At 57.6% G+C, this 25,973-nt stretch overlaps 1 protein-coding gene across 3 annotated transcripts; it reads left to right on the top strand.

The window, feature by feature from the left end:
- Window positions 1-2,046: 2,046 nt before the first annotated feature.
- KCNH6 (potassium voltage-gated channel subfamily H member 6) lies at window positions 2,047-22,733 on the top strand (the record flags this gene model as incomplete). 3 transcript variants are annotated; one of them, XM_081219336.1, is made up of 14 exons in its annotated part: window positions 2,047-2,122; window positions 2,912-3,142; window positions 8,214-8,375; window positions 8,474-8,679; window positions 11,837-12,262; window positions 13,587-13,741; window positions 13,901-13,986; window positions 14,732-14,931; window positions 15,118-15,370; window positions 18,319-18,512; window positions 20,049-20,133; window positions 20,711-20,879; window positions 21,802-21,988; window positions 22,309-22,733. In XM_081219336.1, the coding sequence occupies 14 exons, from the start codon at window positions 2,047-2,049 to the stop codon at window positions 22,543-22,545; spliced, it is 2,667 nt and encodes an 888-aa protein (XP_081075462.1). In that variant the 3' UTR covers window positions 22,546-22,733. The 3 variants fall into 3 exon arrangements, with proteins under 3 accessions (XP_081075462.1, XP_081075460.1, XP_081075461.1); XM_081219334.1 differs by adding an exon at window positions 20,485-20,579 and having other exon boundaries at window positions 13,587-13,986; window positions 20,049-20,158; XM_081219335.1 differs by having other exon boundaries at window positions 13,587-13,986.
- Window positions 22,734-25,973: the final 3,240 nt, after the last annotated feature.

Here is a 25,973-nt window from a genome sequence, read left to right as displayed (position 1 = left end):
TGTTGTCTGTCTAACCCAAGGATGCCACACCCAATATATAGGAACTTACTGAGTTTGGACTGAGGCCCCAGGGGCTGCTGGGGAGGCTGAGAATCAATGCCTGTCAGAGATTAGGGAAACCTTGAGGAGAAGTAGCATCACAGCCAGTAACCACAGAGAGGAGGCACAGGAGCTCCAGTTGAGCTAGTGGGAAGGTGGCCAAAAGATGGAACTGGCTCTCTCTAGATCTGAGAGAGAGGATCTGAGCCCAGAAGTCAGGGGTTCAGGGTACAGAAGGACTGTACCCATAGGCTGAGACCTCTATGGATCCTACCTCTGCCCAGGTTTCAAGAGGTCTTCTTGAGTTCTGGCTGAGCCCAAGCACTTCCTGTTCTGACCGCAGGCTCCACAGGCTCCTCGTTTGATGTCTCTGTCACTGCTCTTTGCTGTCTGCAGTGTCCTTATTTGTCCCCATTACTGGCTGTCAGCTCTGTAAGGGCAGGACACTATGTAACACCTGTAGCCAGCACAGGCCATGGCACATAGTGGGGACTTGGAAAATGGCCTGTGGGGACTTGAGTAAGTGAATGAATGAGTGTCCCACTGCCCAGATCCCTCCTCAGAGCTCAGCACCCCACACACTGAGCCCATGAGAAACAGCCCCACCTTTCCTCCACAGACAGCTTATCCCCCCACACACAGGGTCAGCCAGGGCAACTCTGCCCCCAGCAGGAGGCCACACTTGCAGCCCTCCCATCCCCCAGCCACAGTGGCCAACGAGGCCCCCATCAGGCATTGTGGCTCTGCATGGCAAAGGTACATCCAACCCAGGACTCTGAGCCTCTCACCTGGACACCAGCAAAAGTCTCACTGAGCCTCTCCTTGTCCATCTTCCCTCCCCCACCCGCCATTGTAAAATTTCTTTCACTGGACTATTTCCTTCATGTCTAACTGCTTAACAACTTGGTTGTCCATCAGTTAAATCTAGATGTTCAAAATGGCATCTGAGGGTCTTTATCATTCCCTTCTTCTCCCACCTGACCTCTCCCACCCCCCAGCTCAGCCCCCTGCACTGATTCCACCATCAGCCTTTGCCTAAGGCCTGCGCTCCAAGGCCTGGCTTGAAACTGGCCATTGGACCCTCTGCAAAGCTCCAAGCCCACCAAGATGCTCAGTAAACTGTGGTCCCCTTCTCTCCCTCCTCTCCAAGAAGCCTCTTTCAATAAACCTCACCCCATCCCCATCTGCTTATTCTATTGTATTCATTTTCAATCTGTACTCAGACACTTTTATCAGTGGTCACTTGCTAATAGGTGGTTTTAAATCTGTTCTCTTCCCAAGCAGTTCCTGTATGCTAAGAGCTCAAGAAAGCACCTCACTGCATATTTCTCGTACATCACTCTGCCAGGACCAGGTCCTGGATGGGCTTGCCACTAGGAGTTCTACATGGGCACTGGGGTTCAGCTGGAGGGTACCTGATAAGGATGGGCAAGAGGTCTAACCGTACCATTGCCGGAGTCCAGCCCAACGGTCAGATCAGGAAAGAGACCTTCAGCAGAAAACCACCTGAGGCCTCTAACAACCCCTTCTGCGCCACCACCCCCCGACCCCCCATGGCCTGAGAGAGACCGCCTGGCAACGTCCGGACTGCCCTCTGGTACCGGGAGCGGGTCTGAGAGGGGCCGAGGCCACAGGCCATTGGGACAGAGCAGAAGCTCCTCCAAGAAGTCCTGGAGCGGGACTCCCGCCCAGCCCCGCCCCGTTGAGTCCCGGAGAAGTTGCCCCCGCCCAGCCGCCGCTGCGCGGCTTCTTTCAGCACCGCGGCGCGGACAGCTCCCGGGCGGCAGCGGAGGGGAGGAGGCGCGGCGAGCGGCCGGCCGGGGAGGGCGGGGGAGGGCCGGGGAGGGCAGCAGAGGGTAGACGCAGGCGGGCGGGCGGGGCACGAAGCCCCGCGGCCCTCCCCGGGGGCGGCGCCCGCCCGGAGCCGGACGCTGCGGAGCCAGAGGACAGACGGAGACGCAGGGAGCCGGGCCGCTGGTGGCTCCAGGCAGAGGCCGCAGCTGAAAGATGCCGGTCCGCAGGGGTCACGTCGCGCCCCAAAACACTTACCTGGACACCATCATCCGCAAGTTCGAGGGCCAGAGTGAGTGTGTGCGTCGGGTGGGGGCATGATGTGGAGGCCTGGTTCGGTGGCCGGAGTGGCCGGAACCCTTTACTAACTTCAGATAGAGCAGGGTGGGGGGGTACCTGCGGCTGAACGCAAAACCCTTCTCTTTAATGTCCCCGAAACACCACCTCCCCCAGGGAGCCCCCGCTTACCTCCAATGCCGCCCTCTCTTCTACAGCACGGTGGGCAGAGCGCAGTGCTCCCCTGCACCCCGGAGCTGTTTTTTCCCCTTCCAAGCCCTGGCCTCCCCTTCTATCACTGTACCAATTCCCTCTTGAGCCGCCCCCTACCCCCCCAAATTCCTTCAGAGGTTTCCTTTTCGCCTTCCTTTTCACCTCCTAACCCTATAGCCACTCTGGTCTTTCCAGGAGCTCACCCAGGCCTGGCCCCGGTCTGGGCACACCCCTTTCCCTGCCTCCGGGAAGCCTTGGGCCTCCCTCCCTCTTCACGACCCCACTCATTCCTGCCCTGGTCTTCCCACAATCCCCAGCCCTGACTCCCCTTCCCTCACTTGTCTAGTCACTCTCCTGCTTCCCCCTCCTGACCACCCCCTCATTACTCCCAGGAGTCCCCTGACCTTCCCCCATGGCTCTGGCCTCCTTGGCCTTCCCACCCTCCCCAGACCTGACCTCCCCCCACCCCATTCTGATCACCACTCTGCTCCCCCACCCAGATCCCACCCTGACGGCTCCCAAGAGTCCCTGTGATCTTTCCCTCTCTGCTGCTTGATCCTGGTTGCCATGGGCTTCCCACCTCCCACCCCAGGTCGTAAGTTCCTGATCGCCAATGCTCAGATGGAGAACTGCGCCATCATTTACTGCAACGATGGCTTCTGTGAACTCTTCGGCTACTCCCGCGTGGAAGTGATGCAGAGACCGTGCACCTGCGACTTCCTCACAGGCCCCAACACCCCACGCAGTGCCATGTCCCGCCTGGCGCAGGCCCTGCTGGGGGCCGAGGAGTGCAAGGTGGACATCCTCTACTACCGCAAGGATGGTGAGGTGCCCTCAGGCCACAGGTTCTGCAAGGCAGGCTTGGCCCCTCTCTTGTGCAGGCAGAGTGGCCATGGGAAGGGCACTGACCCAGGAGACCAAAGGGTCTGGATAAATCTTGTCTCCTCTCTGGGCCTCTGTTTCCTCATCTGTAGGGTGAAGTGATGGACACTGGATGAAATGCCTTCTGAGGTCCCTTTCAGAGGCCAGGGACCAGGCTGAGCCACCAACTGGTCCTGGCCCCATGCAGGGCCTCCCGCACCACCCTCCCTCCCCCATGTCCCTGGTCTCCTGGCTGTCCACTCTGTCACTGTCAGCCCCAGCTGTCAGGCAGCTGGGATGGAAATTAACCTTTACTCATCTCCATCTGCTCTGGGGATTAGGGGAGAAGTCACCCTCTCAAGGCCTCTGTGGCCAGGCAAGGCATGGGGCAGCTGGCTTGAAAAGAGTGCTGGGCCTGGCTCACCAAGCCCTAGCTCCCTGGGGAGATAGGGTCTGGAGTTTGCCATGACCTGGAGGCTCATCCTGTTTGGGATGTTATTGCCAGCCCAAGCTTACTGCAAACAGAACAAAAGCATAGGTCAGGGGCTGAGGATGAAAAATTATGGAGCCCTTTAAGACCCTCCCCCCAGTGCTTCCCTGGATCCGTGAGGGGAGGGAAGAGAGGAGTGGGAATTAGGATCCTGAAAGTCCCTTTGAAATCACCTGGATCAATGGGCCCCCAGCCTGGTTCTTCATCAGAATTACCTGGAGCTTGTTTTCCAAAACACACCTTCCCTAGAGAGAGGCTGACTCAGAGGTGTGGAGTGAGGACAAAGCAGGTGTATTTGTAAAAATCTCCCTGGCAGTTTGGGTGTTCTGCCAAGTTTAGGAGCCACTGGCTTAGATAAATCCCTTCCTTTCATGGATGAAGAAACCAAGGCCCAAGAAAAAGAAGGGACTTGGCCAAGATTCTACTGCCTTGGTCCAAACTGGGGCTGGACCCCAAATCTCTGCATTCTTCCCTCAGAGATATCTGGTCTGAATAATCCCAAGAGGGCAGAAAGGAACCCAACAGCCTCTGTGTTCGGAGGCAGGGCTTTGGGGGAAGGAAGCCTCAGAAGAGGGGCCCCCCTGGGGAAGAAGGCATGAGGATCACGGGAGTGCAGGTAAAGGGCAGACCCTGGGGCTGAGGGGTGCTGACAGCCAGGTAGCAGGGGCCTCGTGTGTGTGTGGGTGGGTGTGGAGCATGAGTGTAAGTGTGAACGTGAGCATGTGTGTATGTGTTTAAGGGCTTCCGGGTGCTTCTTGGGCAGGTCCTGGCTGTACTTCTGGCTGTCCCCTGCTGCTGCTACCCATGTGAATGGGGTAGCAATTAGGGGACTAGGAAGAACCTGGCTTAGCTTGGCAGCGCTCACAGGGTTAATGAAGTCAGAATATTTTGAAAAGCTGTGACCTCACCTCCTCACATCATTGCAGAGAGGAGGTGACAGTCAAAGGAGCGAGAAGGGCCCCAGGGGAACAGGGTGGGACAGCGGGGAACGACAGTGGACAACAAGTCCTTCTCTGTCCCTCCCCTTGACCCCAGAGCGCTACCTGGGCCCCAGAGGGGTGAGGACTGACCACAGACTCCTAGTCAAATGTCAAATCAGAGCTCTTAGGGTCTCCTCAGCACCCTGCATGTGCCTGGGCAGGGGGTAGAGGTCAAGGCCAAGCCTTGGCCCTCAGATCAGGACTCAGGTCTTCAGAACCCTGCTGGGGTCCTCTAGCAATCAGAGGGGCCCTAGAGACCTAGTCTTGCAGGTTGTCCCTGGGTGAAAATGAAAAATTACCCAAATACTTGGTGCCCCATAAATCCCAGTCTACTCCCACCCCCACCCGAAGCCCTTCCCTGTCCTTTAGTCCAAGACTTTGACCACCTGGACCTGCCCCAAATTGGCCTGAAACCCAGAAAGGGGAACCTCCTGGCCTGCATTCTCCTAAGGGAAGGATGTAATGCTCAGATAACTTATGTTCACCTCATGGTCCACTCTGACCGCATGATTGTTCTTTATCATATTCACATACATCTTACAGTCCTGCCGGAGGGCATCCTAATGGCGATTTCTTCCCTCCTCAGGATACCTCTTCTCCCCCCTCTTTCCCCCCTCTGACTCCAGGGAGGTGAGAAGGGAAGGGGTCCTGGACAGAATTCTAGCTGATTTAGAGTCCTCTTTTCCCCTAAAGGGGTAATCCGCTGACAGTTCTCCAAGTCAAAGTAGAAGGTCTATGTCCATATATCTCCACATTGTGCAGCTGTGTAAAGTTGGGCTCAAAGAGGCCAGGGCATTTGACCAAAATTACCCCATGAGACAGGGCTCAGAGACCCCTGAGAAACTGGCTCTGCCGCCATCTGCCTTCACTGGGACAAGTAAGAACCTAACAGCTGGAAGGCATGGGGATGGCCATAAGACTAGAATGAACAAAGGTCTGCAGGGAGGGATGGAGAGCCCTCAGATCTCCCCCCCTACTGGGGACCTGCCAGAGGGGCCCATCCCTGCCTGCCTTGGCCAGATTCTCTTCTCTGATGACCCCAAACCAGAGAGTCCCTTCATCCCCAAGCCTGGGGCTCCTCTAGTCCTCAGCTCCAGATCAGGAGGATAGGGCAAGGGCTGAGCTCTGAGGTCCCAGGGTTTTCTTTACACCCACCCATGAGTGTCAGAAAGACCAAGTCGGGAGGCGGTATGGAGCCGCCCTCTTAGTGGCAGCTTTTGTGGCACCAGCTCCTCCCTGAGGGCTCACCACATGCTGGATGGGGGTGTGTAAAGAGATGGGGGCAATAGACAACAGGGAGGCTCACAGGGGAGGGGCGGGGACTATAAAGAAATTGAAGGAAGGGACACCTCCAAGACACAGAGAAGAGCGGAGAGCAGTGAGGTGTCCCAGGGGGCAGATGCTCCTGCTGCCCTTGGTCAGAGAGGTGACTGGGAGGAGTCCCTGGAAGGGAGAATGAGCACAGCCTGTGGCTCCCCGTCCAGGGAGCGGGCAAGGGCACAGGAACACTGCCACTCCTGGGCACAACCTAGGGTGACCACACTCACCCACTTCCGGTCACCCGGACACAGGAGCTCATGAGCAAGGACAGCTTAGGGATCAGGAAAAGAATGCTCTGAACTCGTCCAAATCCTCATAGCCTCCTGTCTCCACCACCCCACAGGCAGCAAGCATGAAGGTCAGGCATAGGGTGTCACGCATGGCCCCCTTCCAGCCCTCACTGCTCTGATGGGCTGGTCTTTGGTCCATTCCCAGCCTCAGTTTTCCAAAGGTAGCATCAGTGGGTACAGACTGGGCCTTGGCAACCCCTAGCAGCACAGAGCCTGGAGGCCCTGCCCTCTGCCCAGCTCTGCCCTCTCCCCACCTGCTCCCAGGACAGATTTCTGCAGTGCCAGAGAGAGTGAGGAGATAGTCTGGCCTTGGGGGCAGTGTCTCAGGTCACTGGCCAAGGAGGCTTCCTGGGTGGGTCCCAGTACCCAAGCCTCGCCATGCCCCGGGCTGACGAGAGTACCAGGCTCTGGCCTGGGAGGCAGGCCTACAGTGCTGCGAGCCCAGGAGTGGGTCACAGAGGCAAGCGGGTCACCTCTCCTCGGGGTGGATGTCTCCCATGGGGCCCAGTGCAGCAGCTGGCAGATGGCTGCCTGACGCCTGGTGCCTGGGAGTCCGGGAATCTGATCCTGGAGATTCCTGCTCCCAGGGAGGAAAGTGGGAGGGAGGATGGGGGCAGCTTGGCTGCACCCCAGCACTAATGGTGTGAGGAAGCACCCCAGAGGGGCAGCTGGGGGAAGTGTGACTCTAGTGGAACCCAAAGTAGTAATAATCCTGTGAGCTAGCCTCTCACCCACTCACATTTACACACATTCTTCCATCCACTCGGTTAACAACACCTGGAACAGGTGCTGGCAGCTGGCAAATGAGACAGACACAAACCTGCCTTCTGATAGTCATTTTACCTGAGGCCCCTGCCCTTAGCATCCTGACCCTTGGGCCTGACACCCACCAACACTTTGAACTGAGGGACATGGGATGACCGGGTACCATGGAGGGGGGCTCACGGGGCATCCAGCCAGCCCACAGGCTGGACTCTGGGGTACAGGGGAGTTTTAGCTTGTTTTGTTCCACTCACCTATGGGAGGGGGAGTGAGACCCTGGAGCAGAGAAAGAGGAAGAGTGGGGTCAATGGCTGGGTCTGGGCTTCCTGAGAGAGGGGAGAGTGGCTGGAGGGCCCGTCCTGCCCCCACCCTGCCATCTATCTCCCTCTCCCTCTCCAGACCCCAGGCCACTGCCCTGCCTGCCCCGCCTCCACCCCCAGTCCCAGCACCAGCACCTCTGCCTTGAGACCATGGGCCCCTTCCAGGCCTGGAGCAGCAGCCTGGCCTTCATTCCAGTGTCCTCGCCCCAGACAAGTCCCCTCCCCTCTCCAAACTGAGAGCCCAGGGCTCCCCGCTCCAGGGCCCCAGCCAGCCCCAGCAAGTCAGTTCCTCAGAACCCCAGGCTCAGTGGAACAGGGGTCCGTGTGTGCCCTCCAGGGATCCACTGGGTGCCACCACGGAGCTTGAGGCCTCATGTGCCAGCTGGCTCAGTGCCCAGCACTTAGCATGTTCTCAACAGTGAGTTCCTTCCAGCATCAGTGGAGCAGGACATCTCTGTGAGACGGGAATATGGGAGCTGAACCCAGGGCCAGCCAGAGCTACATGGGGGTAGAATGCCCGACCTCACCTCCCCACTTAATCCACCCCCATCTGCTCGGCTTTAATTACAGCAGAAGCGAACCTCAAGGTTAAGCCCTGAGCTGAGGGCTGAGTGTGGACTTGGGCCCGATGCTACATTATCTTCTAATGAGAAGCTTAGCTGCTCTCTCCACCTCTGCCCTGTGAGTGGGGCACCTGCTGGGCAGTGTCACCAACCCTCTGCCCAATAGCTCTGGTCACCCTGCAGGCCTCCTCACCCCCCACGGCTGCTCTTAACTTGACCTTAACCCAGCTCCCTCCCTAGCTTCCCCAGGCCAGGTTTCTGCAGGAGAGGACCCCTCCAGTGACACCCCCTCCCCGCGGTGTTTGCAGCCTCCAGCTTCCGCTGCCTCGTGGACGTGGTGCCCGTGAAGAATGAGGATGGGGCCGTCATTATGTTCATCCTCAACTTTGAGGACCTGGCCCAGCTCTTGGCCAAGCGAGGGAGCCGCAGCCTGTCCCAGCGCCTGCTCTCCCAGAGCTTCCTGGGCTCCGGTGAGGCGGGGAGCAGGTGGCAGGGGAGGGGTGGGGAGCACCAGGTAGAGCAGTGGGTCCCCCAGCCCTGGCTGCTCTGACCCCAGCCCTGGTTTCAGAGGGCTCTCGTGGCAGGCCAGGTGCACAGGGACCTGGCACGGGCAGGGTCAAGTACAGGACCATCAGCCAGATCCCGCAGTTCACACTCAACTTTGTGGAATTCAACCTGGAGAAGCACCGCTCGGGCTCCACCACAGAGATTGAGATCATCGCACCCCACAAGGTGGTAGAGCGGACCCAGAACGTCACCGAGAAGGTCACCCAGGTGCGGCCTGCAGGACAGGGTGGACGGGGCTCTGCTGGGCCTCGAGGGTCCCTTCTCAGGCCCTGGACTAGACTCCTCTGGGGCGGGGCTAGCAGAGGGAGCCTGCCTACCCAGCCCCCTACTGTCTGGTCTGAGCTCCAGGCCTCTTGTCCTGCTGGAGTCTGATTCTTTAGACCTAAAGACCTACCCCAAGGCCACCACCCTGCTGCTCAGCTCCCAGAACCAGGGGAGGGTGGGGTCAGCAGAGCCTGTGACTAGTGCCACATCCTAGGCCTGGAGGAGCTGGGAGGGGGGAACCCGCAGGTCACCATGGGGGACCATCCAAGGCTCTGCCGGTCCCGGAGAAGGAGAAGCAGAGAGAAGAGGGGTCAGGGCCATACTGAGAAGTGGATGGGGAAGCCCCAGCCCTGCTTCTGACCCTTGCCTTTGAGGCGACGGCCAGCCCCCATGGCAGGATCCTTCTGCAATCCAGGCAGAGGGGAGGTGGCCCTGGCATCTTCAGGTCCCTGGGGATCAGGCCCGAAATGCCTCCCTCCCCACCACCCCACCTTGGCCAGGCCAAGGCGAACCCCCCTGGGTCCTCTGTTCCAGCTGACCCCAGTGTCCCTCCTCCTGGGGCCTGATGCCCCAGTTCCCAGCTGACCATCCAGAGGGAAATGCAGAGGGCCGTGCCCAAGGTTCAGGTTCCCTGCCACTAGCCCGCTCTGTGATCTTGGGCAAGAGGCCTTATGCCCTTACTGGGCCCCAGGGCTCCCATCCGGAGGAATGAGTCGGACCGCACCGTCTCTGAGGACTCACCTGACATTGAGTGTGCTGGCCTCACGAAGCACTGAGGGCTGCCTAGGCCAGAGATGGGCAAGGAGCTGCAGGGCGAGGTAGGCGCCTACTCCAGCTTCCCCTGGGACTTTGCTTCATAAGCGGATGGGAGCAGCTCTTTTGCCTCCCTGCCCCTTTTCACCTGAAGCACTGTCTGTGCTGGAGCAGATGGAGTAGAAACTCCTTGTGACCCAGCCCCTCACCAAACACAGGAACCCTGGGAAAGGACCCCAGGTTGAGGGCTGGGTGCTTGGAGTTCAGGCAGGGTGGCCCAATGGCCTGGGAAGCCCACCTAGCTGCACACCCTGGGGCCCTCAGGTTGGTGGTAGGGGCCATGGGGGCTGTTGGACTGGAGAGTTGCCCGTGAAGCCCGACAGAGCTGGCTGGGGCCCGTGGTCCTGGCCTGCACCCAACCTGTCCTGCCCCCTTCCCCCTGCCCCAGCCCCTCTTGGCTTTACTAACCCACTGCCTGTGGGCCCTAAGGTGGGGAGGAGCCTGACAGAGCTCAGGCTGGCATGGCCCAGAGCACGGAAGTCACACCAGCCTCAGCCAGAACTCAAAGGGCCTAGAGGGCTGTGATCCCACACCCCAGTTCCTACATCCTGAGGGCCCACTGGGAAGGGCCTCGTGCTGGCCTTAGAGGCGATGGGAGACTATGGAGGTCTGTGGTGGGGGAGATGGCACCCCTGTCTGGAAGCCCTGAGGATGTACACTTCCTCGGACCCCACCCCCCCAAAGTCTGACTGCCTCCCTCCCATCCCCGTGCTCTGCTATTTCATCCTGGCTGGTCTTGAGCAGCCAGGGGTGGAGGTGGCCATGACAGCCAGGCTTTCAGTGCTCATTTGGCCCCTTTTAGTTGAGCCCCCGTGTGGACTAAGTGCGGGGCATATGAGACGGACGTGCGGGACAAGGGATCTGCAGCTCTAAGTCAGTGGAGGACAGCTGTGTGGCCAGGGTGCTTACAAGGAGCAGGGAGAAAAAGATGGTTTGAGTCTGTGCAGGGTTAGAGGAAACGTCCTGGGGAGGCAAAACAGGAGCCGAGGCCAAGGCTGAGCTGGAGGTCACCACAGGGTGGGGACACTGTGGCCCCTCCTAGGGCCTTGGGTGGCAGATGGGGGACCGTCTGGTTGGAACCAGCCTTTGGGTGGATCTTCCTTACTGTGATCCCATCTGCTAATGGACCTGGTTTGCAAGGTCAGAACCTTACATGGTAGATTTTCTTAAACCAGGACCACCGGCAGGGCCCTATCTGGTAGTGCTAGGCAGGGGGTGGGGCGTGGTCCGTGAGACACCCCTCAGGCCCCATCCTTGTCGGTCGGGGCAGTGTCTGACGTGGGTTGAGTGGGGAGGAGGAATTATCGTGTAGAGCGGCATGTGCCATTGAGACGCACCAGCTCATTTACTCACAACAGCCCCGTGGAGTCTTGCCCTGTGTCATCCCCTTCTGCCAGTGAGGGAACAGAGGCTCACAGAGGTTAAAAAACTTGCCCCAAGACAGACACACAGCAAGGTCCGACCCAGGATCAACCTGGGAGGTCTGGCTTCAAAACGCACGCCTTCCCGCTGCCCCAGCTGTTTGTTGTGCTGGGCATCTGGGCAGAGCCTGGGTATGTTGGGCTGGGCCCCGGTGATCCTGTGTTGGCCATAGGCTCGGAGGCGGGGGTCAGAGGGGCAGCGCAGAAGGGCGTTCGGCTGATTGTAATGATCAAAACCCCTCGGACGTGTGGGGTCGTCAAGGCTTCTGGCACACAGCACCTGTCGAGGGCTCAGATTAGCTACTCACCCCCAAATTTGGTTCTTTCCATGGAGGCTCTGAGGGTTGGCCCCAGGGAGGGCCCTCACTGGTCCAGGCTCCACAGGGCCCTCAGGAGTGAAGAGGGTATTTTGGGGATGACTTGTTTCCATCGGGAACCTGACCACTGGAAACTTCCCAAACCCACCAGAGAGGACTGATGCCCCGCCCCCCACCCCACCACCCTCTCAATCTGCCTGAGCCTGGCCCTCCCCTCTCCCCTCCCCCAGCCTCCACCCGCTCCAGGCTGGCCTGTTTGGGAGGGAGTTTGTGAGCTTCAAACCTGGGGTCACTGTGGGACAGAGCTGCACCCCTCATCTGGACCCCCCGTTCTCTCTGCACTTCCAGCACACCTGTCCCCTTAAGAACCTGCCCTGTCATACGTGCACACCCCATCTTTGTGTCGTCCCCTCTCCCCAGCACAGCCCCGATCACCCACCCTCTCCCACATCTCCCTTCCTAGGCCTCAGCCCTGCATCTGCACCCCTCCCAGACCCGTCTCACCAGCGGCGGCCACCCTGCTGACCGCCCCACGGTCCCCACCCCCAGGTGCTGTCCCTGGGTGCGGACGTGCTGCCGGAGTACCAGCTGCAGGCACCGCGCATCCACCGCGGGACCCTCCTGCACTACAGCCCCTTCAAGGCCGTGTGGGACTGGCTCATCCTGCTGCTGGTCATCTACACGGCCGTCTTCACGCCCTACTCGGCCGCCTTCCTGCTCGGCGACCAGGACGAGCCTCAACGCGCGGACTGTGGCTACACCTGCAGCCCGCTCACCACGGTGGACCTCATCGTGGACATCATGTTCGTCGTGGACATCGTCATCAACTTCCGCACCACCTACGTCAATGCCAACGACGAGGTGGTCAGCCACCCACGCCGCATTGCCGTCCACTACTTCAAGGGCTGGTTCCTCATCGACATGGTGGCCGCCATCCCCTTCGACCTGCTCATCTTCCGTACTGGCTCTGATGAGGTGAGCAAACCCCGTTCAGGCCAGCTGCTGTGGCCGTCCCCTGCGCCCCAGCCCTGGGTGCAGAGAGTACCTGGCATTGGGCGCCTTTGCCAAAGCAAGTGGTGGTGGAAAGGGGGGGCCTCAGACATCTGTCCTCTCCCAGCCCTGGAGAAGGAGCAGCTGGGCACCCCAGGCCTGGGCGCCCTCCCTGGGCTCCAGAATCCTGCCCCTTCTGGGACGGGCACTCCTGTGCCCCAGCCCCTCGTGCCGACTTCTAAACCACGCTTACCCTGGCATAGAAAAGGAATCCACAGGCTGTCCCTCCATGCAGCCCGGCCCCCTCCTAAGCCCTAGCCCCTCCACTATGCCCACTCTGCTTCTCATAGCTGATGGTGAGGGCATTTTCATTCTCTTCTCGTGGCTTCCAGTCCCACTGTGTCCTTTTGACCCACCTTCTTGGGATCAGCTTTCCACTCAGATCAGCTCTGCCTCTTGTGTTCCAGTCAAGCCCCAGTCACCCAGCCTGTCCAGCACGGGGTGTCCATCGTGACTACCTGCTCCCATGACCACCCACTCCCATCAAATCTATCCCCAAGTCCTCCCTCCCACTTTCCACCCACACTGCCCCTGCCTGCACACTACGTGGCCTTCTTACCCACCTCTGCCCCAGCCCCACACCTGCCAGCCTCAGCCCCTGCCCACAGAGGCCAGAGCGAGTTTCAAATCACTTGTCTGACCCTGTTCCTTATCTGACCCAGTCTTTGGAACTTTCAGTGGCTCCCCAGTGGCTTGGAATAAAAGCCGAGCTCTTTGTGGGCCCTGCGGCCACGGCAGCAGCCCCTGCCCACCTTCCAGGCTCACTCCTCACTCCTCCACCATCTTCTACTCTGTGCTCCCAGCTGCAGCATCACCCTTGGTTTTCCACGTGGACTGTGCCCTCTCACACCTCCATGCCTTTGCTCATGCTGCTTCCTGTGCCTGGAGTGCCCTTTACCTCTCCCTCCTGTCTGCCTGGAGACCCAGCCTCCTCTCTCAAGACTCAGCTCCTGTGTCACCTCCTCTAGGAAGCCTTCCCTGCCCTGCCGCTGCAGACTTGACCTCCCCTTCCTCTGCGCTCCCCGTAGACTTTTGTGCGAGCAAACATAAGGCTATTTTGAACTCTACACTGAGAGCTCCTAAGGCCCTGCACTGTGCCCCACTGCCAAGAGCCTGGCCCAAAGCAGGCTCTCCGTAAGTGTTTGTTGAATGACTATGTGACCACATTCGCAAGTGAATAAACGTGGTCTTAAGCACAGCCTTTCAAGGGCTGACCCCCAACTCCATGGCCCCCTCCCTACCTCTCCAGACCACAACCCTGATTGGGCTGCTGAAGACGGCTCGGCTGCTACGGCTGGTGCGTGTGGCTCGCAAGCTGGACCGCTACTCTGAGTACGGGGCAGCCGTGCTCTTCCTGCTCATGTGCACCTTTGCGCTCATCGCACACTGGCTGGCCTGCATCTGGTACGCCATCGGCAATGTGGAGCGGCCCTATCTGGAGCCCAAGATCGGCTGGCTGGACAGCCTGGGAGCGCAGCTCGGCAAGCACTACAATGGCAGCGACCCAGCCTCGGGCCCCTCGGTGCAGGACAAGTATGTCACGGCCCTGTACTTCACCTTCAGCAGCCTCACCAGCGTGGGCTTCGGCAACGTCTCACCCAACACCAACTCCGAAAAGGTCTTCTCCATCTGCGTCATGCTCATCGGCTGTGAGTGTCCCGGGCCTTACTCATAGAATCCCAGTTTCAGTTTTGTAATGAGATATAACAGAGTGTGTATGATAGGCAAATCCTAAATTTGCAGCACAATGAACTTTTGCATATGTGTACGCCAACTATACACAGAATTTAACACCCATGTAGCCCTTGCTCTATACCAGGGATCAGGACAAGCTTCATCGTTTTCAGGGCCTGGTGCAGAATGAAAATGTGGAGCCCTCTGTTAAAACAAAATTATTAAGAATTTCAAGACGGTGATAGCAGAGAATTAAACCAAGCCCAGGGCCCTTCTTAGCACAGGTCCACGCCCATGAAGTATTTAGAGATGTTAAAGCCCAGAAAAACAAAAACAAGGGGAAAATGGGTGAAAACAAGAGACCAAGAGTTTTCCCTTTATTATATTTTTACAACTTGAAAGAGAAAGCGAATCTGAACTCAAAAAATTCATTGCCCTAGTTTCTTCTTCTCAGGAGTTTGGCCTCTGGGCCCAGGAAGCTGCCAAGAGGGAGGGCAGAGGGAGGAGGGCAGGAAGCCCAGGGGTCTTTGTCCCCCATATGCCCTGGCGCCGTCCTGGGCACTTGTGACTTTGCCCTGGACAGAGGGGTCCCTGGCTGGGGGATCCCAGGGAGAGGGAGAGAGTCCTGGAGCAGGCCCTGAGGTGTTGGGCCTGGTGGGGATGCTCAGGAGCTCACCCCTCACCCCACCCCCGGCCCATATCCCCCGCTCCCTGCCCCAGCCCTCATGTATGCCAGCATCTTCGGCAACGTGTCGGCCATCATCCAGCGCCTGTACTCGGGCACGGCGCGCTACCACACGCAGATGCTGCGAGTCAAGGAGTTCATCCGCTTCCACCAGATTCCCAACCCGCTGCGGCAGCGCCTCGAGGAGTACTTCCAGCACGCCTGGTCCTACACCAACGGCATCGACATGAACGCGGTGAGCCCCCGCCGCTCTGCCTGGGGCGGGGCGGGCGACCTAGCTCAAGTCCCAGCTCTGGCTAACTCCCCGAGGGAGGCCAAATTCCCGCGGGCGCACGGTGCCCCCAGAGCCCTCCCCACCCGTTCCCCCAGCCCCACCCCCGCCCCGGCCGCGCCCCGCTGGACGCGACCGCCCTTCTCGCAGGTGCTGAAGGGCTTCCCCGAGTGCCTGCAGGCCGACATCTGCCTGCACCTGCACCGCGCGCTGCTGCAGCACTGCCCAGCCTTCCACGGCGCCAGCAAGGGCTGCCTGCGCGCGCTTGCCGTCAAGTTCAAGACGACGCATGCGCCGCCCGGGGACACTCTGGTGCACCTCGGCGACGTGCTCTCCACGCTCTACTTCATCTCCCGCGGCTCCATCGAGATCCTGCGCGACGACGTAGTGGTGGCCATCCTCGGTGCGTCTGGCAGGGAGGGCTAGGCCGGCATGTGGGGTGCCCTGCGTGGACCAGGCCATTCCCAATGATGACGGTGGACCCTTCTGCTGACCTGCCATGTGCAGAGCGTGTGCCACGGGGGAGCTTTACACCCAGCTCACTCGAGCCTTAAAACTAACCTCTGCCGCAGGCCCCATTTTCCTGATAGGGAAGTTGATGCTCAGAGACGTCTGGTGGGTGGACAAGCAGGGATTCCAGGGCTACGGGGCTGACTCGGAAGTCCAGGCAGCTTCTGACCTTCTCCCACCCTTGGGAAGCTCCGGGTGAGAGGGCGAGGGTTTGCCTCGGATGGAGGGGGGTCCCCAGTCTCGGTGCAGCTGCAGGGACAGCTGGACACTTCGGAGGAAGGATACGAGCATTGGACAGGGGACAGATTTGGGGCACACACAGCCCCTGCCGCTTACGTTGGGCAGGTCACTGCAGCTGTCTGAGATGGTGCTCATCTTCCTTGCCTTCCCCCTGACTTCAGCCCACCCCAAGTCCCTGCCCAGGCCGTCAGCCTCACCCTCCCCTGCTCGCCATGGCCGGGCTCCACTCCAACGCCTCCACCCAGTCCTCTCCCTCTGGCCTGCCCTCCGCCGGTGTTCTCCAAGTGTGGTGCTCACTCTCTTCTCCCATTGCATCCTCACCTGGGCCAGCTCCTTGCTCCCGTGATCTCAGCCTCACCTATGCCACAAGGACCCCCAGAACTGTGTCCGGGCCCCAATCTCTCCTTAGACTGGACTACTCCGTGTGTTCTTGGGCATGGCCACCCTTATATTCCATAGGCAGACCAAACAGCATATCTCAGTCTGAAATCATCTGCCCTCAAAGGCAGCTCCGTCAGCATCCCCATCAGTGTGAACCTTCCGTTGCCTGGGCCAGAGACCTGGGAGTCAACCAAGGAAGCACCCTCCTCCTTTCTGCCCCACTGCCACCATCCAGGCAGCCACGGAGCCCTGTCTGTTCCCCTCATTAATCTCTCTGTCCCATACCTGTCTACTTGTCCCTGCCTGGGTCCACCCCTGATTGTGTCCTTCCTGGGCAGGTGTCAGGAGCTCCTTTCCCGTGGCCCTGAATCTGGTCTACTGCCATACTCCATCTTCCACCTTCTGCCAGTGACCTGAAATTCACATCTGGCATCCTCCTCTTTGGCTCAAAATCCTTCCATGGGTCCCATGACCCATGGGACAAATGTAAACCCCTGTGCATGGCATGCACAGCCCTCCTCATTCTGGCCACCTTAAGTCCTGCCAGCCTCCCCCCTAGTCGTTCACGCTCCAGCCATACAAACTAGTTAGTTCTCGAAACCTGCCCATCTGTCACACCTCAGTGCCTTTGCACTTGCTGCCACTCTGCTCAGAGCACCTGTCTTGCACCCCTGCCTGGCAGACCCCAGTCATCCTTAATGCTGAGCTCAAGCACGGGCTCCTCTATGAGCCCTTCCCTCAGTCTCAGCCAAGCTTAGAAGTGCCATCCATGTGGGAGAGAGAATAATTTTTATTAATAATTAAGAAGCCAGTCCAATTTAAGTTTTATTTAGAGACATGAACTCCTCTCATTTTGTCCTGAGTGGAAATGGACATTAGGTCGTAATCCTTCATCTACTGGAAAACCATCACTTTATAATGTTGCCCAGATTTCCAGCCTCTTGGGTTTCATTGTGACCCTGGAGGGTCCCTTCCTTCTCCAAGTCTCAGTCCCTTCCTCTGTAAATGACCTTTTATCCGGTTCTCTTGGGGCATATGTCTTGGCCTCTGTCCATCATTGTGCAAGCGATTAGCACCTCTTGTGTGGTATGGCCAGGCTGGGGGGCTGGACTTTCCTGTGGGGAGTGGCCATCCAAGTAATCATGGTCCCTGGCACCCTGGCCCTGGGCTTTCTGCCCGCAGCCCTGACTGTGCCGCACGGACCACATGCTGCTTCCTCCACCCCATTGCCCTTTTCCAGTCCTCCTAGAGTCTCACAACACAGCGCCCCCCCCCCGACTTCACTTGCTCTGTATGCCCCCCTCTTCCCTGCTCCCAGCCACTCCTGGTGGAACGAGCCTCTCCCTCCCCCGTAGCCCCATTGCTCTTGGCTCTTCCCTGTTCTAAGGCTCTAGAGATCACTTTGTAATCTGTCTCTCTGGATTTTGGGGGGCTCCTTGTGCATGGGACAGTGTCTTATTCATGTTTACGTGCTGTGGCTAGCACGGTATCTGGCACCAGAAGGGCCTGACACCCTCACCACGTGCCCCTGTATCCAGCCCCTGTCCACCCTGTGACATCCGTCCCTCCCAGGGCCTTGCATCCACCTGTCTGGTGCGTCTTGCTATTCGAGCCGCTTCCTCAAGCATCACATCTGCTTCTCTGGACAGCCCAGGGGGGTAGACAAGGCAGATATGGTTACACCCATTTTAGAGATGAGGACACTGGGGTCCAGAGAGAGGAAGTGACTTCCCCAGGCTTCCTCTGCTGGGCCCATGCTGGTCACTTGGCCCCACAAAGGGAGCGGGAACACGAAGAGAGAGAAGCCTCAGGCCCTCCCCTGGGGAGCTGGGTACTACTCCTGACCCTGGGTCCCGTCCACTCTGCAGCACTGTGGCAGCCCGGAGAAGAGATTAAGCAGGGAGCCTCTAGGGTCCCTACTGCCCACTGTCCCCTGGGTGGGGGTGGTAGGGGCAGTTCCAAAGAAAGTGGGAAACAGGAGTGGGGAGTCTAATAGAGGATGGTCCCGAGGGGCCTGGAGATAGCCAGGGGCCCCACGTGCTGGGGTGGGAGGGGTCTCTGCAGCACCCCTCAGCCAGCACATCCAACCTTGTTCCCAGGCCCCAGCCCAGAAGGATCCCTGAAGTGGGGTGAGGTCATGGTTAAGAGGTCCTCAGGGAGGGTCCTCAGAAGAGAGCTTGGAGCCAGGCCCTAGAACGACCCCGCCCCTCTGGCTGGCAGGAAAGAATGACATCTTTGGGGAGCCCGTTAGCCTCCATGCCCGGCCGGGCAAGTCCAGTGCAGACGTACGGGCCCTGACCTACTGTGACCTGCACAAGATCCAGCGGGCAGACCTGCTGGAGGTGCTGGACATGTACCCCGCCTTCGCAGACAGCTTCTGGAGTAAGCTGGAAGTCACCTTCAACCTGCGGGATGTGAGTCCGGGCTGGATAGGCTGGGTGGGGGGTGGCCCTCGGCCAGCTGGTAATGGGCAATGGCCAGTCAGCCGGCTGAGAGCTTGGCCTGCCTGGCCTAAAGGGACCCATCTGGCCACTTGCCTTCCTTTCAACCCCCTCCTGCATCCTTTGCCATAATTTCTTCTGTGCCTACCATGGCCAACATCATGCTAAATATGAAAGTAGCTACCAATTATCGAGCACCAACTATGTGGTAAGCGCTGGGCTCCTTTTACATGGTCTCATTTAGTCTTCTTGCAAGTGGTGTTATTATCCCCATTTTCCAGATGAGGAAACTGACGGTCATAGCGGACAAATGACCAAAGCCACACAGCCATACAGTAAGCCCTATAGTCAATGGCGCAGCCAAAATGGGACTCAAGTTTCTGCATCTCCATAGCCCGGGCTTTTCCCACCACATCCTACCAAGCTGCAAGGGGGTGGTGGTGCAGGGCGGGGGCGGTGGTGTCTGCCATCCAAGAACTCACGGTGCCAGGTCCCAGGGGTATAAACAGTAATAGAGCAGTCTCTCCTCTCAAGTTTATCACTCAGTGGAGGAAATTATAATAACTCAGGAAAAAGAAAGAGCTGCATAGTTAAATAACCAAGGAAGTCTCAAGGGTGTGCGGGGAGACCAAATATTTGTGGAGCTCAGGGTTGCCAAGGCGTGGGGCAGCCAGTATGGAGTGGAAGTGCCCAGAAGGGTCTGTATGGAGGAGCGGGTCTGGAACCAGCTAGTGGGAAGGCGGGGGCAGGCACACCCGGCAGGGGCAGCAGCAGCTGAGGCCCCGATGCTGAGCCCCCACCTCCGGTGTCAGGAGGAGGGGTCCTGCTGGCCCAGCCCCACACCCAGCTTCTGGAGGTGGTGCTGAGGCAGGTTTACATGCTCTGGATGGCCCTGCCCACCCTCTGCCCTCTGCTGTCCCCCCCCTTCCCACCTGGTCTGTCTAGGGGAAAAGACCCTGCCTTGGGGGAGGTCCAGCAGCCAGGAGCCATCAGGTGGCCCAAGTGCTCAGTGGCTGGACTCCAGGGCAAGAGGGATGCGGTCCCCATGGCCTGGGATATCTGTAGCCCCTGGGTACCCCCAAGTCTCATGGTGCCAGGAAGGTGGGCTGCCAGGGGTGCTGCTGAAGGCACCCCCTGAATGGACTGGGACTTCCAGACCCCATCTCCTCGGAGGAAATCCCCCCATTGGCCCACGCTGAAGGCGGGGACACCAGAGCGTTGGGGGAAAAAGGGAGAAGAACAGTCCCTCTGTCTCCCTCGACCCCAACCTTGCTGCTCAAGGCGGCCTCTCGCGAGACTCTGGGGGGGTCTGCACGTCTCCAAGCCCCTGTGCATCTCCTACCCACACACACAGGAGAGGAGCTGCCGGAGCACAGTCAGGGAGCCCAGCCACCTGTCACCACTTTCTCACCCAGTGGCCACAGGGCCACAGGGGGAGGGGGAGGGGAGGGCAAAGAGGCCCTGTCCTGGCTTTGGTCCCTGTTACTTGATGCTCTCGTTCTCCACAAGGCAGGTGGGGGTCTCCAGTCATCACCCCAACAGGCCCCAGGCAGCCAGGACCACCGAGGCTTCTTCCTCCGTGACAACCAGTCAGGTGAGCAAAGCCAGCCCCCACCAGTGTCTGCCCCTCCCCAGCCCGAAGCCCCTGCCCAGCCTCCTAACCCCTTCTCAGATCCTCCCCAACCTGCCTCCCCTGGGAGAGGCCTCCCCAGTCCCCTCAGTGAGTGGAGAGGGGCTCCTCCCTAGGCTCAGTGCCGGGAGGCCCTTGTACCCTTCCTCCCCCTGTGTCCTCAGAGCCTGAGTGAGGGCTGCCCTCAGGGGTAGATACCGGCCAGCCCCCTGGGGCTCCACATCAAGGCACCAAGGGCACTTCTGGGCGGCAGCTCCCTGGACAGTGAGGCCAGGGCTGGACGTTCCCACCCAGCCAGCCACCCACCCCCGCCAGGCTGGGGCCCCAGCCCCCCTCCCAGGGCTACAGCCTTCTGGGTCCCAGAAGCCAGACCTCTATGGGGGCAGGACCTCGTACTTCAGGGCACCCAGGTAAGGAGATCCACTCCTCCCACCCTGTGTTCCCATGGCAGGTAGGGGGAGGGGCCCGGGCTCAGCTCAAGAAGGTCAGGCCCATGGAACCGGCTGAACCGAAGCTCAAGTTTCCCTTTCCCCCTGTGCAGGTGCAGCCCCTTCCCTGAGCATCTCAGATGCATCTGGCCGCTGGCCTGAGTTGCTGCAGCAAGTGCCCCCCAGGCCAAGTCAGAGCCCCCCAAACCCTCAGGGAGACCCAGACTGCTGGCCTCGGGAGCTAGGCTCCAGGCTAGAGCAGCTCCAGGCCCAGATGAACAGGTGAGTGACCTGTGGGCCACGGATGGGGGCAGCCACAGAGGGCAGGCCCAGTGGCAGGCTAGGCACGGGTGCCCCCTCCTGGTGCCTCAGGGACATCGCTGGGTGCCCCATGGGTTTGAGAATGGCCAGCCCCATTTAGCTGCAGACCTCCCCATCCCTGTCGCTAAGTGTAATTCCTTGGATGGCTTGTCCCAGCAAACCCTGGAGCATGCCAAGGAGGACTTCTGGGGAGAGGGGCATAACCTCATGCAGAAACAAGTTCCGCGGGCTCTTGGAAAGGGGGTGTGACCTGTGGATGGCAGGGCTGTGGTGGCAGAGGGAGGGCTTAGGGGCACTATAGTCCTGGGTTCAAATTCTGTCTCTGCAACTTACCAGCAATACTGTGGACAAGTTACTTAACCACTCTGAGCCTCAGTTTTCCCTTTTGTGAAATGGGGATAACCAGAATACCCACGTCAAGCTTCATTATGAGGCCAGAGTATCTCTTTGACAGGCACCCTCTGGGAAACAGTGTTAAGGAGAGCTAAGCCTTAGGCTGGCTTCTTGTAGCCACGGGGGTGACTTCCCTGGTCACCAAGGCAGTGCATGCACGTTTGGGTTACCTTCACCTTTCCTAAGGTGCACCAAAACATCTACTTAAGTTCTTTCCATAGTACCATCCCGTCAAATAAAGTAATTTGGTTATCCACCCCCCTGCCAAAAAAAACTTCATTATGAGGACTAAATGATCCATGCCTGATCACTGTTATCATCAGAGTCAGGGATGTGCTAAGGGGAATTTGGGCAGGGGCTGTGGATTATAGCAGGGAAATAGCAGGGACAGCATGCAGGCTACAAAATCGAGAGCTGCCCTCAGGACGTCAACTGCTTTTGCCAGCCCCAGCCCTGACCCTGACTCTGACTGTGGGGTTCTGCCTGGCAGGCTGGAATCACGCATGTCCTCAGACCTCAGCTGCATCCTGCAGCTCCTTCAGCAGCCCCCGCCCCAGGACCACACTGGCTACATTCTGGGAGCCCCTGCCTCCAATGACCTGACCTTGTCTCCTGCAACCTCAGCGACTCAGAGTCCAGGAACTAGACTACCCCAGGGCGATCTGCCCCCTGCACAGGTAAGCGGTGGAGGAGACCGCCGGGGGGCTTGCCTGGAGGCAGCTGCGTGTCTTCCCCCGCCCTTAACTTGGTCTCAGTGGGCATCCAGCCCAGGGCCTTTGTGGTCCGAGAGCAGCTATGACTTTTGCTGTCCTCCTTTATGGTCTGAGTCACGACAGGCAGGCTGGACAGGCGGTGACAGAGCCCAGATTGTGACCAGGGATGCCACATCTGGGGCAAGGGCAGCAGGACACAGCTCCTGCCACTTCCCGTCGCTGAAGTCAGGGTGGCCTGGGGAGGCTGCCCGTACTGATGCCTCCCTCTTTCTTGCCCCTCCCAGGCCCCCAGTTATGGTGACCTGGACGAATGGAGGCCGAAGCTCGGGAATTCCTCCTCCAGGATGCTGGCCCCAGCCACAGACATGGACAAAACTGCAACACTGTCCTCGGAACAGAAGCAGCCTGAGGGGCTCCTGTCACCCCTGGCCTCACCTCTGCATCCCCTGGAGGTACAGGGACTTGTCTGTGGTCCTCGCTTTCCCTCCCTCCCTGAACACCTCAGCTCTGTCCCCAAATAGCTGGAGTTCCAGAGACATGGCTCAGATCCTGGATTTGTGAGGAGCTAGAGCCACTGTAGCCCAAGGTAAGAGACACCAGGAAGGAACTGAAGGTGGGTGAGGTGACAGTTAAGGATTTGGGGGAGGCAGACAGCCTGTAAACTGAAAACCATTTACCTAGAGTAGCTACAAACTGCCAATCCAGGTGACCCAAGACGGCTTGGGCGAAGAGGCTCAGGACTTCTCCCGGCCTCCCGCAGCTCTCTGTTTGGACAGCAGGCCTGGTGGAGGGTGGGCGAGCCGCAGGTGTAGAGGTAGCTTATGGCACAGAGGGCTCAGCGAAGAACAGAGACCTTTCTGATCTCCCGCGTGAGAGCCTTGCTCTGTGCCAAGTACGATCACCTCCCAGCTCGGAACTCTCCCCCACCACCCAGCCAGCCCCCAAGGTTGGTCAAGACCTCCCGCCGAGAGCTTGTGAACCAGCTGGAGATGAAAGTGTCCTCTGTAGTGGACACATCAGGGACAGAACTCCAGCCCTCAGCCACCCTGCCCCCAAAGGTTCTGTGATGACCTTTGGGACCCTAGTGGACAATGGAGTGTCTCAGAGCTAATAAAGTCTGCACACTTCATGTTGGGCTGGGTGTGTAACTTACGTAGGGTCATCAGGTCCTTGATTATGCTGTAACTGACAGCTGTGATCTTCTCCAAGTCCCTCTCCCGAGGAGCTGTGTGTTGGGGACCTGAAGGTGGATTCAGCATGTTCAGGAGTCCCCCGAACAGGGGGCTTTTAGCCAGGCTGTGGTGAAGGGAAGCAGAGAGGCGCTGGCTTGGTGGCCACAGGGAATCACGACAACAGCCACCACTCCCATAGCACTCACCCTGTGTTGGGGGACACCGTGCTGACTGCCCTGCAGATACTAGTTCATCAACTCTCTACAACAACTGTATGAGGTCAGTATTATTATCCCCATTTTAAAGATGAGGGATCAGAAGCAGAGAGACACTAAGAAATTTACCCAAGCAAGAGGGGAACTTCTGGGGTGCTGGTACTCTTCTATTTCCGGATCTAAGTGCTGATTGCATGAATGTGTTTCAGGTTGTAAAAACATGTGCACTTCTATGTGTAAACTATACTTTGATTAAAAAAAAGAGAAGATTTCCCAAAAACATATCAAAAGGAGGACATAATTTCAACCTAGATGGTCTGGTTTGAGAATATGTGCAGTCAACTACTCCACTGAAATGGGCTGTTGTCCAAAAAAGTCACTGGTCCTGTCCTTTTGCAGTACTCCCTAAAAGAATTTTGCACATGTATTTCCCCCTCACATTTTTAGTTGACATCTGAAGTATTTCATGATAAATTTAAATAGTTGAAGAGGACAGGACTTCCCTGGTGGCGCAGTGGTTAAGAATCTGCCTGCCAATGCAGGGGACATGGGTTTGAGCCCTGGTCTAGGAAGATCCCACATGCCACGGAGCAACTAAGCACGTGTGCCACAATTACTGAGCCTGCGCTCTAGAGCCCGTGCTCTGCAAGAAGAGAAGCCGCTGCATTGAGAAGCCCACACACTGCAACGAAGAGTAGCCCCCGACTCGCCACAACTAGAGAGACCCAACGCAGCCAAAACAATGAATGAATAAATTTTTAAAATAAATAGTTGCAGAGGACATAATTTCCAGTGTGTTGTAAATATTGACACTTTATAAACTGTTGCATTCATATCAATCTATTTCGATCCAAATAGCAGTGATTCAGAAGCCGATATCATTCATTTTAAAAACAGGAGAGAAAGCTCTTCTTTAACATAGTTCCTTTTTCTCTGCTCATAATTCCACTCTAATCCATCCACAGTTTATCTGACATGTAATTTATTTCCATGCTTGAAAGTCTGTTATTAATAACCTCATCATATCTGTTTGGAAAACACGCTCGCTGCAAATAGAGAAAGCCTGCACGCAGCAATGAAGACCCAACACAGCCAAAAATAAATAAATAAATTTATTTTTTTTTTTTTTTTTTTTTTTTTTTTTTTTTCTTTTTGCGGTATGCGGGCCTCTCACTCTTGTGGCCTCTCCCGTTGCGGAGCACAGGCTCCGGATGCACAGGCCCAGCGGCCATGGCTCACGGGCCCAGCCGCTCCGCGGCATATGGGATCCTCCCAGACCGGGGCACGAACCCGTATCCCCTGCATCGGCAGGCGGACTCTCAACCACTGCGCCACCAGGGAGGCCCCGATTTATAAAAAATAATAAAAAATTTTTTTTAAAGTAATTGTAACCTTACGAACGCTTTAAGGGTTACATTTATTAGTACTAGGTTTTTCAAAACAGCGTAAGTATCTCTTTAAATTTTTATAGAAACTAAAATTTTATTGGATATACATCTCTTACAAGAGGGAATTTTCCTCTCAATTAGTTCATGTGTGTGGATGAATATTAATTTTTTATTAGAGTAAAACAGAAGCACAGAGGAAACTTGTTCACATAAGGAAGTACATAGTACTATAAGGGGTTTGTTATATATAACAGTGTCACTCAATTCTTTGAATTCTTTCTGAGCTGTGTTAACAATCACATTTATCATTAAAAACTATATTTAATGATATCTAACAATTCAGTCCTCCTTTAGTTTTGTTGAAAGCAAATTATGGGAAACCATTTAAATTATAAAGAGATGTTACCTAGGTTCGGACCCTTCTCCATTTCAAACTCAAGACACAGATATAGTACTTAGGGCTAGATTAGCATTTGCCTTGGGACCCTCGGTGGGGAAAAGATGGAATGGGAACTAATAAAAAGTGAGAACCACACTGGTCGGGCTGCTGCCTGCTGAAGACCAACCCTAGAATTCAGAGCATTTCTACAGTGGCCAGGATAGCGCAGGAGAGCCTCACTGAAGCTGGCCTGGCCCTGAGTACATCGGCGTGTGCAACGGTGTGTTCGCCTTGGGGCGCTGGGAGAACAACATTCCGGCGTAACGGGGGCGTTGGCATGACGGGGAATTACGGTGGTTCCCGTTTGGCGCAGGCCAGGCAGCCGGGCCGCGGAGCTCAGTGCCGCGGAATGTAGCAGGCCCTCCGGTAAGGCAGAATTTTCTTTTTCACTCGACAGAGTGGAGGAGCCGTTGGAAACAGCAGCTGCTGTGGGGAAGTCAGAGCACGTCACACAAGAGCTTTCACGCTTAAGAGACTTGACCTAGAACTTGGAGGCCTGCAAACCAGCGCGCTAGATTCTACGTACCCACGCCCCCATTCACCCACACTGCCCTCTTATCTCTCTGACTGACATCTTTGTCAGCCAATGACCTTTGGGGCTGTGAAAGCGCCTGGCCCCCTGGAGTTGGGCGGGGCAAGTAATTGGAATGACAAACACATCAATAGCAAGGAGGTTTCAGAAGCCCAGGGTACAATAGCCAATGAGGAGAAGGACTCGTTCGAAAGGACGTGTCA

This window comes from Mesoplodon bidens (genome assembly GCF_964165515.1).
Source record: "Mesoplodon bidens genome assembly, chromosome: 19".
Lineage (NCBI taxonomy): Eukaryota > Metazoa > Chordata > Mammalia > Artiodactyla > Ziphiidae > Mesoplodon > Mesoplodon bidens.
The sequence above is the reverse complement of the archived record's forward strand: the minus strand, read 5'-3'. Positions and strand labels throughout refer to the sequence as shown.